This window comes from Perognathus longimembris, chromosome 1 (assembly GCF_023159225.1).
Source record: "Perognathus longimembris pacificus isolate PPM17 chromosome 1, ASM2315922v1, whole genome shotgun sequence".
Classification (NCBI taxonomy): domain Eukaryota; kingdom Metazoa; phylum Chordata; class Mammalia; order Rodentia; family Heteromyidae; genus Perognathus; species Perognathus longimembris.
The window spans coordinates 143,224,595-143,239,836 of NC_063161.1; the positions used below are offsets into that span (position 1 = coordinate 143,224,595).

The 15,242-nt window shown below is 45.1% G+C and overlaps 1 protein-coding gene across 4 annotated transcripts in view; it reads right to left on the reverse strand.

Moving 5' to 3' along the window:
* The window catches only part of Susd1 (sushi domain containing 1), a 97,576-nt gene that overhangs the window by 18,220 nt on the left and 64,114 nt on the right, over positions 1-15,242 (reverse strand). For all 4 annotated transcript variants that reach the window (XM_048339164.1, XM_048339139.1, XM_048339148.1 and 1 more), the window contains 3 exons: positions 14,328-14,419; positions 12,951-13,137; positions 367-463 (listed from right to left, as the gene is read on the reverse strand). In XM_048339164.1, the coding sequence (XP_048195121.1) occupies positions 367-463; positions 12,951-13,137; positions 14,328-14,419 (376 nt within the window). The remainder of the gene's footprint in view (positions 1-366; positions 464-12,950; positions 13,138-14,327; positions 14,420-15,242) is intronic.

The window sequence follows — 15,242 nt, forward strand, 5'->3', positions numbered from 1 at the left end:
TACCTACTCAGGAGGCTGAGATCTGAGGGTTGTGGCTTGAAGCCAGTCAAGGCAGGAAAGTCCATAAGACTCTTATTTCCAATTAGCCACCAGAAAACCAGCAGTAGAGCTGTGGCTCAAAGTGGTAGAGCACTAGCTTTGAGTGAAAATGCTCAGGGGCAGTGCTCAGGCCCTGTCTTCAAAACCCCATAACTGAAAGAAAAATAAAGGTCTGTTCTGTGCCCCAAGACACAAAACAGAAGCCATGGTGCATTGTCCACGCTGCTCAATTGCAGTCACCCTCAGAGACATCTTCTCACACACACCAAAGTCCCCAAAACACTCTCCAGGGATTACTAGGTAAATGGAGAAAGGAGAGGGACTTACCTGATAGGCCCATTTTCCTCCTTGGCTTTCCTCAGCCTGAGGCGTGGTAGAGGCCCTCCATGCACTGTGAAAAATTCCACTTCTGGATGGGGAGGCTCTATAAATGTGGAAAAGAAGAGAGAAAAAGGAGTTTAATCAAGACATGTAAACATAACACACACACACACACACAAGAGATGGAGGCCATTTAAGTTCTAATCTAAAAAAAATGACACAGTTATGACATAAATGAACCTTGAAAACATTATGTTAAGTGAATACAAAACACACAAACATTGAATGATTCCACTATTAAGAACTGACATGTTCTGGTGGCACATGTTATAATACTCGCTACTCAGAAGGCTGAGATGTAAAGATTGAGGTTTAGACTCAACCTGAGCACACAGAATTTCCAAGCTACTATCTTCAATTAACCGACATAAAACCAGAACTAGAACCATGCCTCAACTGGTAGACCACCAGCTATGAATGAAAAAGCTTAATGACAGCACAAAGCTGGCCCTAAATTCAAGCCCCAGTACCAGCATGAAAGAGGGAGTGGGTGGGATTTTATGTACCAGTGGCTAATGCCTGTAATCCTAGTTAAAGAGGCTGAGATCCAAAGAATCATGATTTGAAGACAGCCCAGATAGAAAAGTCTGCAGGATTCTATCTCAAAAAAAAAAAAATCAGCAAAAAACAGTGCTGGAGACATTAATCAAGTGGTAGAACTACAGCCTAGGAGGTACAAGGCTATTAGTGCAAGCCCTGACACAATCTAAAACAAACAAACAAACAAACAACTGTTGTTGGGCATTAATTTTACAACTTTAGGGGAAGTAGAACCAGGGGTGGGGAGAGAAAACAGGGGAAAATGAGGGAGGGATGACAATATTCAAATAGAAATCTATACATTGCCTTATTATGAAACTGTAACCCCTCTGTATATCACCTTTGCAATGAAAATAAATTAAATAAAAAAACTTTTGGAAACAGTGGTGATAGTTTGATAATTGCACAATAATTATGAATGCTCCTAATACTGATGAATTGTATATCTGAAGATGCTTTTTTTTGGGGGGGGGGATGCTTTTTTTGGGCCTTGAACTCAGGGCCTGAGCACTGTCCCTGGCTTCTTCTTTGCTCAAGGCTAACACTCTGCCACTTGAGCCACAGCGCCACTTCTGGCCATTTTCTGTATATGTGGTGCTGAGGAATCGAACCCAGGGCCTCATGTATACGAAGCAAGCACTCTTGCCACTAGGCCATATTCCCAGCCCCAGAAGATGCTTTAAATGGCATGTTTTATGTTATGCATATTGCACCAATTAATAAAAAGAAGTGATGGTGAGATTCCCCAGCACAGACAGAGGATGGATGGATGCTGTGGGCTTTACAGCCAGCTTGGTGACTAGGTTCTTCTTTGGTAGGTCAAATGATTTGGTGTGCCTCTAAGTTCATGTTTTGAATGCTTGGTTCCCAGTGTGATATGAGAGGTGGTAGACTGTTAAGAGGTGGAGCTTAGGGGAAGGTAATTAGGTCATTGGGAATGATACCCTCAGAAGTGATTAATGCTGGTCTCAAGAAGTAACATAGTGGTACCTGTAATTCCAGCTACTCAGGAGGCTGAGATCTGAGGATTATGGTTCCAAGCCAGCATGAGCAGAAAAGTCCATGTGCTTCTTATCTCTAATAAACTACTCAAAAAAAAAGCCAGAAGTGGCAATGTGGCTCAAATGGTAGAACACTAGCCTTGAGCACAAAGAGGCTCAGGGACAGAGCCCAGGCCCTGAGTTCAAGTCCCAGGACTGGGGGGAAAAGAGAAGTAAATTACCAACCAAGGGGGTGAGTAGTCATAAAAAGAGTAAGACTTGGTCTTGGTCTTCCCCATCTCTCCTTCCTGTCAACCCATGTAGCCTCTTCCACATTACTCCATTAAGGTGTCATTGACCATGAAGCCCTACCCAGAGAACAAACTGATGGGCCAGCCCTGTTGTGGACCATCATGTGTGAACTAAAAAAAATAAGTCTCTCTTTTTTTTTTTAATATAATATCCTCAGCCTTGGAACACAATGGACAATGGATTCCCCTGTGGGGAAGACCAGCCTATCAGACTTCTGAACCCTTTACAATTAGAGTTCTCTGATCTGAGGTTATCCTTCCACAGCTAGATTGCCCAAGCAGGCTTTTCAAACTCTACTGGCTGGCCGGCCCCAGGCACCTCACATCTATAGATGATTACGTTCAGAGAGTTAATGCTTCCACGGCCAGTCAGCCTATGGCAACAATGTGAGTCACTAACCACACACATTAGCTGTGTCTCTTACATGCCTCACCTTATTTACTCACCCCAATAAATCTACCAGACAGAGGATATTTGGAAAGTATGTGTTTTCTCTTTCTTTCCTAGGGTTCCTGCCTAGCTGAAAAGGTAAGAGTGTCTTTCCTTTCCCACATATTACAGAGTTTCCACCTGCCCTTCTATCTAGGCAACCTGGGAGAGAGCCAGTGACTCTGGCTGTTGGTTCCATGGGCTCCTATCCTTTTGGTCTTGAGTTCTGAGTTTTTCTTTGGGGAAGTATAGGCAGCCTGAATGCAGGACAGGTGCTGCTGCCTCCTGCTCCCCTCCATGGACTAGGAAACCTGAATGAGGGCAAAGCAGAAGCAGGCCGACATTTTCCCTATAGATTCACTTTCCCCATAGGTAGGGAGCAAAGCCAAGGTGTGGAACAAGTTTTAGAAAGCTTTCTTTTGGCTCTAGGCCCAAGCCTGTTTCACCTACAATAAAACTATCTTTGGATCTCTATGTCACTTTTGTGTATATTCTCTCTCTCTCTCTCTCTCTCTCTCTCTCTCTCTCTCTCTCTCTCTCTCTCTCTCTCTCTGTTTGGTGGTACTGGGGTTTGATGGTGGTACAAGAGCCTGCACTTGCGAGGCAGGTGCTCTACCACTTTAGCCATATCTCCCTAATAATTAAATTTTTACTTTAATTTTTTATAGGGTCTTGAATTTTTATCTAGGGCCAGCCTTGGACTGCAACCATTCATGTAACTAAGGCCATAGACATGCGCCAAACTGCCGGGTTTGTTTGTTGCTATGGGGATCTCCGTAACTTTTCCCCCGGGCTAGCTTTGAACAGCAGTCCTTCTGACCTCCACCTCCCCAGAGGTTGCCAGGGCATTTGGCTCTTATATATATTTTTAATGTTCTTAAACTCAGAGGTGGAACAAGTATGATTAATACTTTTGAAAATCTTACTTTAGGGCTGGGAATATGGCCTAGTGGCAAGAGTGCTTGCCTCGTATACATGAAGCCCTGGGTTCGATTCCCCAGCACCACATATATAGAAAACGGCCAGAAGTGGCGCTGTGGCTCAAGTAGCAGAGTGCTAGCCTTGAGCAAAAAGAAGCCAGGGACAGTGCTCAGGCCCTGAGTTCCAGGCCCAGGACTGGCCACACAAAAAAAAAAAAAGAAAGAAAATCTTACTTTAGCCAGGTGCTGGTGGTTCATACTACTAATCCCAGCTACTTAAGATCAGAGGGTCAAGGTATGAAACCAGCCTGAGCAGGAAAGTCCATGTGACTCTTAACCACCAAAAAGCCAAACGTGGAGTTGTGGTTCAAGTGGTAGAGCACAAGCCTTGAGCACAGAAGCTCAAAGATAAGGCCCAGGACTAGCACATAGACAAAAGCATCTTGTTTTAATACATGAGAAAAGTGACACATAGAGAAATGGACTTAGTTGCAAGCAGTAGGGCTACAAATCCCTTCTCTGCTGTACACATTTCTCATTCACGTTGGTGTCTCTTGAACATGTGCATCTACCATATTCCTCTAGCAGGTTTTCATCATCTGGGGTTTCATTCCTGTTGTTGTGGACATGGTGCCAGGAATTGAACCCAGGGTCTCACATGTGCCAGGCAAGCTTGCTACCTTTGGAACCACCTTGTATTTTGTTTCTGAGGTAGGGCCTCGAACTCATGACGTTCCTACCTCCATCCTCCAAGGGGCATGAGCCACCAGTGTCCAGCCACTCAAAGATTTTTTTTAACAAATGTATTTTTAAATATAACTTAAGAAACCAAATGGCAGGCAGATTAGAAAATGGTGAAAAACACAGGTGGTCTGCTATCTAGGTAAGAAGAGCCTGAGGGCTGAAGACAGTGATGACTCTGAGAATGGAGGAGAGGAGAAGAGCGATCAGATGTGGTGAGAAGGAGGAAGGGTTTCTGTTCTGTTGCTGGGTCACTGGTGACAGGACATGGTGGAAGACGAGGAAGAGGAGGTGCCTGGGCTTTCCTTCTGATCACCGAGTCAGTGATGATGTCATCTACCAAGTCAGGAGGAAAGTTCTGAAACAGCTCACTTCTAGACCGGTAAGGCAGAAGCATCTGTGGAACGTTCCAGAAGGCAGCTGGGAAGCCTGAGCCCAAGGCCTGTGTACAAACTCTACAGGGGAGATATGGAGTCATTTCTTAAGTAGGAGTGGACATGGCCGTCAGAGGATCCCATACAAGAAAAAATGAGGGTCAAGGGTGACCTAGGGTAGAGCCAGAACAACTGGAACTCTAGAGCATTGATAAAAGTGTGAAATCTAGGATTCCTTCCAAAGACACCCACAGAGGGTGGCACAGGTCCCATTTTCCCCAAGGCCGTGGGATTGCTAGGGACCCTAGGCCGCCCCTTGGGACAGGCCAGCCCATAGGCAAGACCTCATGGAGTGCATTTGTGACAGGTCTCTGCTCTTTTTAAGAAAAGCCCAGAAACCTATACCAAGCAGGCAGCCGCCTTCTACTCTCCTGCAGTGGCGAAGGCAGAAAGAGGAAAAGGCCCAGCCCAGGGGAACAAGAACCTGCTGCTGCTTGACAATTCCTGCCCTTAGGTCTTAATGACATTTTCATCTGTGATGCTTTGTTGTAACAGTAAAATAACTGTTTTGTTATCTCCCATTTCCTGTTTTCAGCCTGGAGGGAGATTAACTGGTCACTCTTGTGCTTTTCAAATTATGTCTCTGCTCTTCTCCAAGATAAATAGCTCAAGCTCCTCTAATCTAAACTTTCAAGCCCTCAGAACACAGTGCTCACTTGACTGGAAGAAGATGAAACACCAGGGAACAAGCAGGAAGGCCAAGCCACTCCCAGCTTGTTCCAGGCCTACTGGCCTTTGCCAGGCTGGTGTGCTTCTCATAGGTTTAAAGGTGCCACTGGCATCTGGCTGATTCAATCAACATGAATTAGGTTCTGCCTTGGCTCAAGCTCGGCAGACTTGTTCCTAGTAATCAGTAATCTCGACTGCTTGCTTTGTTTCCCAAAGGGCTGGCTTCCTTCTTTTCCAAGCTGTGGTTCGAGGATGATCTGGTCTGCTTCCCATAAGCCTCTTTCCTGTTCTAAATTCCATCAGACCCAAGACAAGGGATGGGTCTTATGTCATCTGGAAAATGGTAGACTATCTCCCTGGGTATGTGACATGGGAAAAGAACCTGCCGGCAGTTTCATTATCAGTCCTATATATCAATCATTTCAGTCCTGTGTGAGAAGCAATGACAAAAGAATATCTGGGGTTCTATGTGAGGAAACTTTGAAAACTAAGGAGAAAAGTATGTAGTGAGAACTCTCCTCCTAGGTATTAACTGTGTTATAAAATCACAATTAAAATGATAAGGTATAAGACCAGGGAAGGCAGAGCAATGGGAGTACAGGAGCCCCAAAGAGACACAGATAAGTAGAGAATAAACTAGGGGCCATGAGCACCATTTCAGAAGGTGATCAGGAACTGGAATATCAGTAGAGAGGAAAATTTGCTATGGAAGTTTAGCCAGCCCTTTGGGAAACAAAGCAAGCAGTCGAGATTACAGATTACTAGGAACAAGTCTGCCGAGCTTGAGCCAAGGCAGAACCTAGTTCATGTTTCCTTTTCTTTTTTCTCCAGCATTCTTGGTTCCTAAACTCAAGACCTCAAGTAGTCACCATATTGTATAGTGGTCTACTTCACCAGTATCCTTCTCCCCACCCACTAGCCCTGCTACATACACACTGTCACATTGTCCCCTCTTTTCCTCCCTGACTATCCCTATACAAAAAAGATTCTGCCTGATATCTAAACCCTTACACACTGTAGCATAGCCAATGTGTGAATGTCTTGACTCTTCTTTGTGTTCATACCCATATGGAAGCTTAGCCAGGAGCCAGTGGCTTACTCCTCTAATCTTTGCTACTCAGGAAGGTGAAACCTAAGGTTCATAGCTTGAAGCCAGCCAGGACAGCAGAAGTCCCTGAAACTCACACCTCCAATTAACCAGCAAAAAGCTGGAAGTGAAAGTGTGGCCTCCAGTGGTAGAATGCCTGCCTTGAGCAGAAAAGCCAAGGGACAATGCTCAGGCCCTAAATTTAAGCCCCTGTACAACACACACACACACACACACACACACACACAGGCACAATGAGTTTGCTCTAAAGAGGGGTGTGAACTATGAGCCTGTTCTAAAGAATTCAATCCAATAAGCCCCCGGAAGCCACAAGCCAAAAGCCCATGACAGACTCCACCTCCCCACCCCCACGAAGGCCCTCCTCCCAGCTCACTGGACATTTGCCTCTGTCCCTCAATCTCCTAGAACTTTCACTGTCCTCTGAGGTCAGCGAGTATTTAAAGCTCTCATCTTCATCCTGTTCTCATCAGGAAGATCTGGTTTAATGGAAGGGGAATCCCACTGACTCTTCTTCTGGGAAGTCAGCAGCTGCATTTTCCAGGACCAAATCCTTAGCCTAACATTTCTGGTAAAATTCAACAATCTACAATTTTACCGAAACAAAGCCAGATCAGGCTTAGGAGAATCTGGTCATATCAACACTTGACATTCTTTTCTTTCTCTTCCATAAAGGGGAAAGGTTTTATAATAAAGTCCTAACTTGAGTTTTCGTGCTGTTTTTTTTTAAAGTTACAAATTCTTAAAAGGAGATAAAGTTGGAAAATACAGTCTGAGACCTCAACAAACTTAACTAGTGAACCTAGACAACTCAACAGTGCCCCCTGGTGGCCATGATCTTGAGCTACTAGGTTGTATTTAGCTTCTATAAGCTACAAAGAAGGATTTCATGCAATTCACCAAGAACTAGGAGGCAAAGATTACGATGATCATGGCCAAGTGCTGGGATTATGGGAGAGTACTACCATGATCAGCTCATATTCATTTTAAAAGAACACTTTGGCTGCTGACTGATCCTTTTAAAGTTATAGTGAAGACTGAGACTGAGGTCTGAAGTGGTTGGGTGATAAGAGTGGAAAACAGCTACAGAAAGCCAGGCATTGTGATGTACATCTGTAATCCCTGTACTCTGGAGGCTAAATCAGGAGGTTTGCAAGTTCCAGGTCAGCCTGAGATACACAGTGAGACCCTGTCCAAGAAGGAGGAGGAGGAAGGGGGGAGGGAGGGGAGGAGGAGGAGGAGGAGGAGGAGGAGGAGGAGGAGGAGGAGGAGGAGGAGGAGGAGGAGGAGGAGGAGGAGGAGGAGGAGGAGGAGGAGGAGGAGGAGGAGGAGGAGGAGGAGGAGGAGGAGGAGGAGGAGGAGGAGGAGGAGGAGGAGGAGGAGGAGGAGGAGGAGGAGGAGGAGGAGGAGGAGGAGGAGGAGGAGGAGGAGGAGGAGGAGGAGGAGGAGGAGGAGGAGGAGGAGGAGGAGGAGGAGGAGGAGGAGGAGGAGGAGGAGGAGGAGGAGGAGGAGCTACTGCTTAGATCAGGAAAATGGTTGAACTTAGAATATACTTTGTTCAACAAGACAACAGAATTTATTAATGGAGTAGAACTTGAGAATGGACAACATCCCTGGCCATAAAGAAAACGTAGATCAAAGGAGCAGTGAGAATGGCCACCATCAAGAACAACAAGTGTTGATGGCAATATAAGCTAGCACAGGCACTGTGGAAGGCGGTATGGAAGTTCCTCAAAGCCTAAACATAGAGCCAGGCACCAGTGGCTCAAACCTGTTATCCTAGTTACTCAGGAAGCTGAGATCTGAAAATCTCAGTTTGAAGCCAGTTTGGGCAGATAAATCTGTAAGACTCTTATCTCCAATTAACCAGCAAAAATCTGGAAGTAGAGGTATGGCTCAAGTAGTAGAGTATCAGCCTTGAATAAAAAAGCCAAGAGAAAGGGTGACCCTGAATTCATAACCCAGTACCACCACACACAAAAATACCTAGACTAAAAATAGAACTATGCTCCAGTGATAACATTCCAAAAGATTACAGATCAAGATACAATAAAGATACTTGCACACCCACGTTCATTGCAGCACTCTTCATAAAAGCCATTATGGAAATAGCCCAGATGCCCTACAGCCTACAAATGGATATTATAATACCAGAAACATGATATTATATATCACATTATATATAATATATATAATGCAATTGCATTCATCTGTCAGAAAGAATAATATGTCATTTGCAGAGAAATGGGGGGAAAAAAATCAACCCATGTGAAGTGAGCCTAGGCTCAGAGAAAAGGACACATCTGGAAGTTAGACCTAAAATAAATATATATGAAAACACATACCAGGCTGTATGCATACAGACATACTCAAACTGACTGAATGTATGCAGATATACAGTATGTCTTCATGCAGACATACTCAAACCGACTGAAGGATGGCATATGCAGAGGTGAATTTCCACAGTGTGAAATGGGAAGTGGGACGGATGAATGGAGAGGAAGGGTGGGTGAATACACTTATAGTACTCAGTGTAGAGTCGTGAAAATGTCACTGGGAAATGAGGAGAAGGGTAGGGATGAGATATGCCAGAGACTCATCCAGACACACTGTACACAGAAATGGACATGTTAAAGTGAAACCCCTTTGTACAACTATTTGAAGATAATTAAGAATTAAAATAAATTAGGGAGTGGGCTAGAATCAGCACTTTCTTGGACTGAGAAGTTAATTGGGTGAATGCCAATAACAGTCAGAGATGCCTATACAGAAAATAGATGTGGGGGGAAAGGGAGAGGTGAGAAATTAAAAATTATTTTTGATTTTCCTATTATGATCAGCAGGGTATGTTTAGAAGGTAGATGGACTTATGAGTTGGGTCCAGAGAAGAGATTGGAAGTAGCTGTACATATTTGGAAATCTCAGCAGATAGGAAATAGTTAAAGCGCTGAGACTGGCAGAAGTCACCTAGGCCCAAAGTGTTGGGGACAGCTGTGCCTTTAAGAGGCCACAGCTGGCTTTAGCCCATCCTCTCTTCTTCTGCCTTTAACAGGAAGAGAAGCCCCTGCCCCTGGGGTCGAGCACGTGTCTGATGGCCGGGACCCCAGAACCCAGGCCTTGGGGGGCTGGGTCTCTGCCCATAGAGGAAGTTCCCTGACATCACTTGAGGGACAGCCCTTGTAGCCAACCAGCAGTCCCCGCCTGTGCCCGCCTTTGGGGGTATACCTGTTGGCTCCTCATTTGAATAAACAGAATGCCCCAGAGGCTTTCTCCAAGACTCCCATGTGCCTGTGTCTTTCCTTGGGCTAGCGGGCATGGGGTCTCACAACCACACGCGAACTGAGGCTACATTGGGACCCCGGTTCCGCGGATTAACCTCTATTGGCCAGGAGGCGTGAGAGAGCGAGAATGGGTCCCACACGGAAGAGACAGACAAGCCCAGGACCCCCTCCGCGCAGATGGGGGGGGGGGTAGAGCGAGGCCCGGCAAAAAGAATGGATCGTGAAAAGGGGGAAGAGACAAGGCTGAAGAGAGATCAATAAAAGTAGAGAAACTTTCAAAGAAGCTAAAGGCCAAACTCTGGTAGCTTATACTTGTCATCCTAGCTACTCGGGGCTGCAATCTAGGCTTGTGGCTTGAAGCCAGCCAACAATGACTACAACAGAAAGTCTATGAGACTTTCATCTATGAACAACCAGCAAAAACCCAGAAGGGGGGCCAAGGGTCATGTGGCAAAGCATCATTCCTTAGTGGAAAAAGCCAACAGAGAGTGCAAGGCCTTGAGCATGTGCATATGTGTGCACACACACATACACACTGAAAAGGTGCTGCCAGAAGGAGCCAACACAAGAGTAAAGGTATCTGGAGAAGGAAGAGTGCTAATGCTGTAGAGAAAAATCAGGTAAGAACAAAATTTCCCATTGCATTTGAAAGATGGAGGGTGAATGGAACCATTCCATAAAGCAATAACACATCCTCCCAAGTGGAATGAGTGAGAGTGAGAGTTCACAGTGTAGATACTTCTTTCAGGGAGTTTTAATGTAAAAAGAGCAACATAGCCAGAGGAGAATACAAGCTCTTGCATTACAAAGAAGATTCCACAGCATGCTTGGCTGGTAGTGCTGGGAGTAACTGCTCCCTAGGCAAGGAGGACAGGATCCAGTGCACAGATGACAGAATGGCAGCTTTAGAAGTAGCAGAATGGACAGCCCAGTACTGGTGGCTCATGCCTGAAATCTTAACTACTCAGGAGGTGAGATCTGAGGATTGTGGTTCAAAGTCTGCCTGGGCAGCAATGTCCTTGACACTTTTTTTTGCCAGTCCTGGGTCTTGAACTCATGGCTGAGCACTGTCCCTGGCTTCTTTTTGCTCAAGGCTAGCACTCTACTACTTGAGCCACAGCACCACTTCCAGCTTTTTCTGTGAATGTGGTGCTGTAGAATCAAACCCAAGGCTTCATGTATGCTAGGCAAGCACTCTACCACTAGGCCACATTCCTAGTCCTGTCCTGGCACTTTCATCTCCAATTAAAACACAAAAAAAGCAAGAAATGGAGCTGTGGCTCAAGAGATAGAGTGTTAGCCTTGAGCAAAAAAGCTCAGGGACAGCACCCAGGTCCTGAGTTCCAGTCCCAAGATCAGCACGAAGAAGGAGAGGAAAGAGGAGGGGGAGGAGAAAGAAGAAGAAGAGGAGGTGGAGGAAGAGGAGAAGGAGGAAGAAGGAGGGAGAGGAAGGAGGAGGAAGAGGAAGAGAAGGGGAATGGAAAGAGGAAGAGGAGGAAGGAGCAGGAGGAGGAAGAGAAGGAGAAGGAGAAGAAGGAGGAGGAGGAGAAGGAGGAGGAGGAGGAGAAGGAAAAGGAAAAGGAGAGAAGGAGAGGGAGAGGGAGAAGAAGAAGAAGAAGAAGAAGAAGGAGGAGGAGGAGGAGGAGGAGGAGGAGGAGGAGGAGGAGGAGGAGGAGGAGGAGGAGAGGAAGAAAGAAGGTCATATGATGATATGATGATGATGATGATGATCCAACTGGAACACGATATGTGTGGGTAGCAAATCTTCACCTGCTTACTTGTCATTTCTCAGTGAAACAAGAATTTAATAGTGGCAGGGGTGGGAGGAGCAGAGTTGATAGACTTGAAAAGAACAGAGAAGACTGGAGAGTGAATTTGTTAGGGGTCTATGCTGAGATTGACCAGCATTTTCCCCCAAGATTAACCTACATACTTGTACCTGAAGGCCAATTTAATACATCACCAAGAAATAGAACGGCAAATACTGCAATTTTTAAAAATCTTTTTAATCTAGGATACTTTTCTTTCTTTTTTTTTTTTTTTTTTTTTTGCCAGTCCTGGGCCTCGGACTCAGGGCCTGAGCACTGTCCCTGGCTTCTTCTTGCTCAAGGCTAGCACTCTGCCACTTGAGCCACAGTGCCACTTCTGGCCGTTTCTGTATATGTGGTGCTGGGGAATCGAACCCAGGGCCTCATGTATACAAGGCAAGCACTCTTGCCACTAGGCCATATCCCCAGCCCCTAGGATACTTTTCTTAATGTATGAAATATTTCAACTCTTTTAAACATCTAGGGAAAAACTAACACGCATGCATATGCTATCTAGACTTAATTACCATATTGTCTCTGGCATCTTTTTTTCCCAAATAATTACTTATTTATTGTTGAAGTGATGTACAGAGGGGTGACAGTTTCATACGTAAGGCAGTGGGTACATTTCTTGTTTGTTACCCTCCTCCCTCATTTCCCTCTTCCCCTCCCTCTTAACCCCTCCCCCATGAGTTGTTCAGTTGGTTTATACCAAATGGTTTTGTAACTATTGCTTTTGGAGTCATTTGTTTTTTCATCCTTTTGTCTCTCACTTTTGATATTCCCTTTCACTTCCCTAGTTCTAATACCAGTATATGCAGTATCAGGGCACTCAGATGAGATACAGTGATAGTCACAGGAAGGGGATACAAGAGGATCATCAACAAAAAAAAGCTATGGTTTCACATGGCATGTTGAAAGTAATTACATCAGTGATATAACACTAGTTTCCATAACATGGAGTTCACTTCACTTAGCATCATCTTATGTGTTTCATAAGGGCATAGCTATTGGGCTCTTGTGATCCTCTGCTGTGACTTGCCTAAACCTGTGCTAATTATTCCCTATGAGGGAATCCATAGAGTCCATGTTTCTTTGGGTCTGGCTCACTTCACTTAGCATAATTTCTGGCATCTTTTTGAGAAATAAAACACTCCAGACACAGATGCAAACCCCTAGTGCCTTCCTATGATTTGTGTCCTTCTTCCTGTCTCTCTCAAGTTCATTGAACAGTGGCAGAAAGCAACAATGTTCCCCTGTCTCCCTAGCTCTGTGTGACTCCCCAGCCAAATGCTGCTATTCAAGATTTACCTGCGATCTGAGTTGTCAGGGACAGGACCACAGGGAGTTCTGAAGACAAAGCCTGGAGGCTGATACTGTAGTTGGTACCCGGATGCAGATCCAAGCATACTGCAGGGGTCAGGCTGCTGGTGGTGGTATTAAAGATCACTTCCTGGGCAAAGTCCTCCTGATACCATCTTTGGCCCCAAATGTGTAACTGAAACATAAAAACACGAAGTGAATGGCTGACTTGAAAAGTTCTCCAAGTCTCAATACCTACACTCTGCACATGACCTTCCGGGGTCCCTCTCTCTGTAAAGTTTCTTAGAAAAGTAAACTGCAGTGGTGAGTAAATAATAAGGTTGTAATACCTTAATGTGATTGTAATACATAATGTGATTTTAATATTATGAGGATGACAAATCCATTTCTTTTTGGTCAGTTATGGGGCTTGAACTCTGGTCCTGGGTGCTGTCCCTGAGTTCTTCAGCTCAAAGCTAGTGCTCTACCACTTGAGCCACAGAGCCACATCCAGTTTTCTGGTGGTTAATTGGAGATAAAAGTCTCATGGACTTTCTTGGCTGGGCTGGCTTTGAACAGCAATCCTCAGATCTCAGCCTCCTGTGTAGCTAGTATTACAGATGTGAGCCACCAATGCCCAGCAATAAATACATTTTAAAATAAAAGTGCACCAAAGACTGAGGCCCCATATAGGTAACTTAGCTCCTCCTTATTTTTGTATACTCCTTGTGGAAGCCTGTTGGGAACACTTGGGCAGCAAGGCCAAAGAACATTTTCCTAGAAAGAAACTTAAAAACCAGAACTCAGCAGGACCAGAAGTAGGACATTCCCAGTGGGGCTGGAAAAAGTTGGGAAGGCTGGTACTAGTGACTCAGCTAGGCCTATCAGCCTAGCTACTTGGGAGGCTGAGATCAGGAAGAACAAAGTTACAAGCAAGTTTCAGTGGAAAGCAGTTTAGGAAACTCCATCTCAACAGATGAAGCTGGGCAGGGTGGCAACATCTGTTATCCCAGCTACAATGGCAAGCCAAATAGGTGGATAGGTCTTGGCACACATTTAGACTGGCAAGAGGCATGGCTCAGTGGTAGCATACCTTGCCTAGCAAGCATAAAGCCCTGAGTTCAAAGCCAGTGTCCTGTGCACATGTGCATGCGCATGCGCACACACACACATATACACTCACGGGCGCACATGTCAATAATCCTGGCTTTCTCCCTTCTCCTTAAGGGCTTCATCATCCCATACCCAGCACAAGGTTTTCACTTCTGATGATGGATCTTCTTGTGCTAATGACAGCCACCTGAGTAATTTTTCAGCTTGCAAGGTATGCTTTAAACCCCAACACAAGACAAGCATCTACAAATATAGTAATTTTCAGTCACTTACTAAGTACATCTCTTCTATATCAGCTGTCTTCATGCTACTCCATCTCAAGCAGGTCCCATTAAATATTGAAACATTACTGATGGTCTGTGTTGCTGCAAGGGGAAAGAGTGAGAAATGAATTTATATGCTATACACAAAACACCAACTTTCCATTAAACCATTTGCCAAGAATCAACATTGGCAATGGATGAGCTCAGTACTGTGTGCCAATACTAGGGCTCCAACTCAAGGCCTCATGCTCTTGCCTGGCTATTTTGCTCAAGGCTAGCACTCTACCACAGATTCACTTCTCTGGTGGTTAATTGAAAATAATTTTTGGTGGTTAATTGAAAATAAGAGTCTCTCAGACTTTCCTCACAAAGCTGGCTTCTTATCTTGATCCTCAGATCTCAGCCTCCTAGGTAGCTAGGATTACAGGAGTGAGCTACCAGCACACAGTGTGAGAGTCTGAGTTCAGCAATAGACACACACACACAGACACACAGACACAGACACAGACACAGACACACACACACACACACACACACACACACACACACACACACACACTTGCTGGTCCTGAACTTCAGGGCCTGGGTGCTGTCTCTGAGCCTCTTCATGCTGAAGGCTAGTGCTCTATCACTTGAGCCACAGCACCACTCTGGCTTTTTCTGAGTAGTTTATTAAGAAAAGAGTCTCACAGACTTTCTTGCCTGGGCTGGCTTCAAACCATGATTCTCAGATTTCCACCTCCTGAATAGCTAGGATTACAGGCATGAGCCACCAACACCCGGCTCAGCAATATGTTTATCTAGAAATTAGTGACAGCAGTTTGCAAAAAACACCACTTTTATATTTAGGGAAATTGGTCCTGCTGAGAGATTTAAGAGCCAAAGACATTTGGTCAGAGAATTCCTCTTAGAGATGAGTGCCATA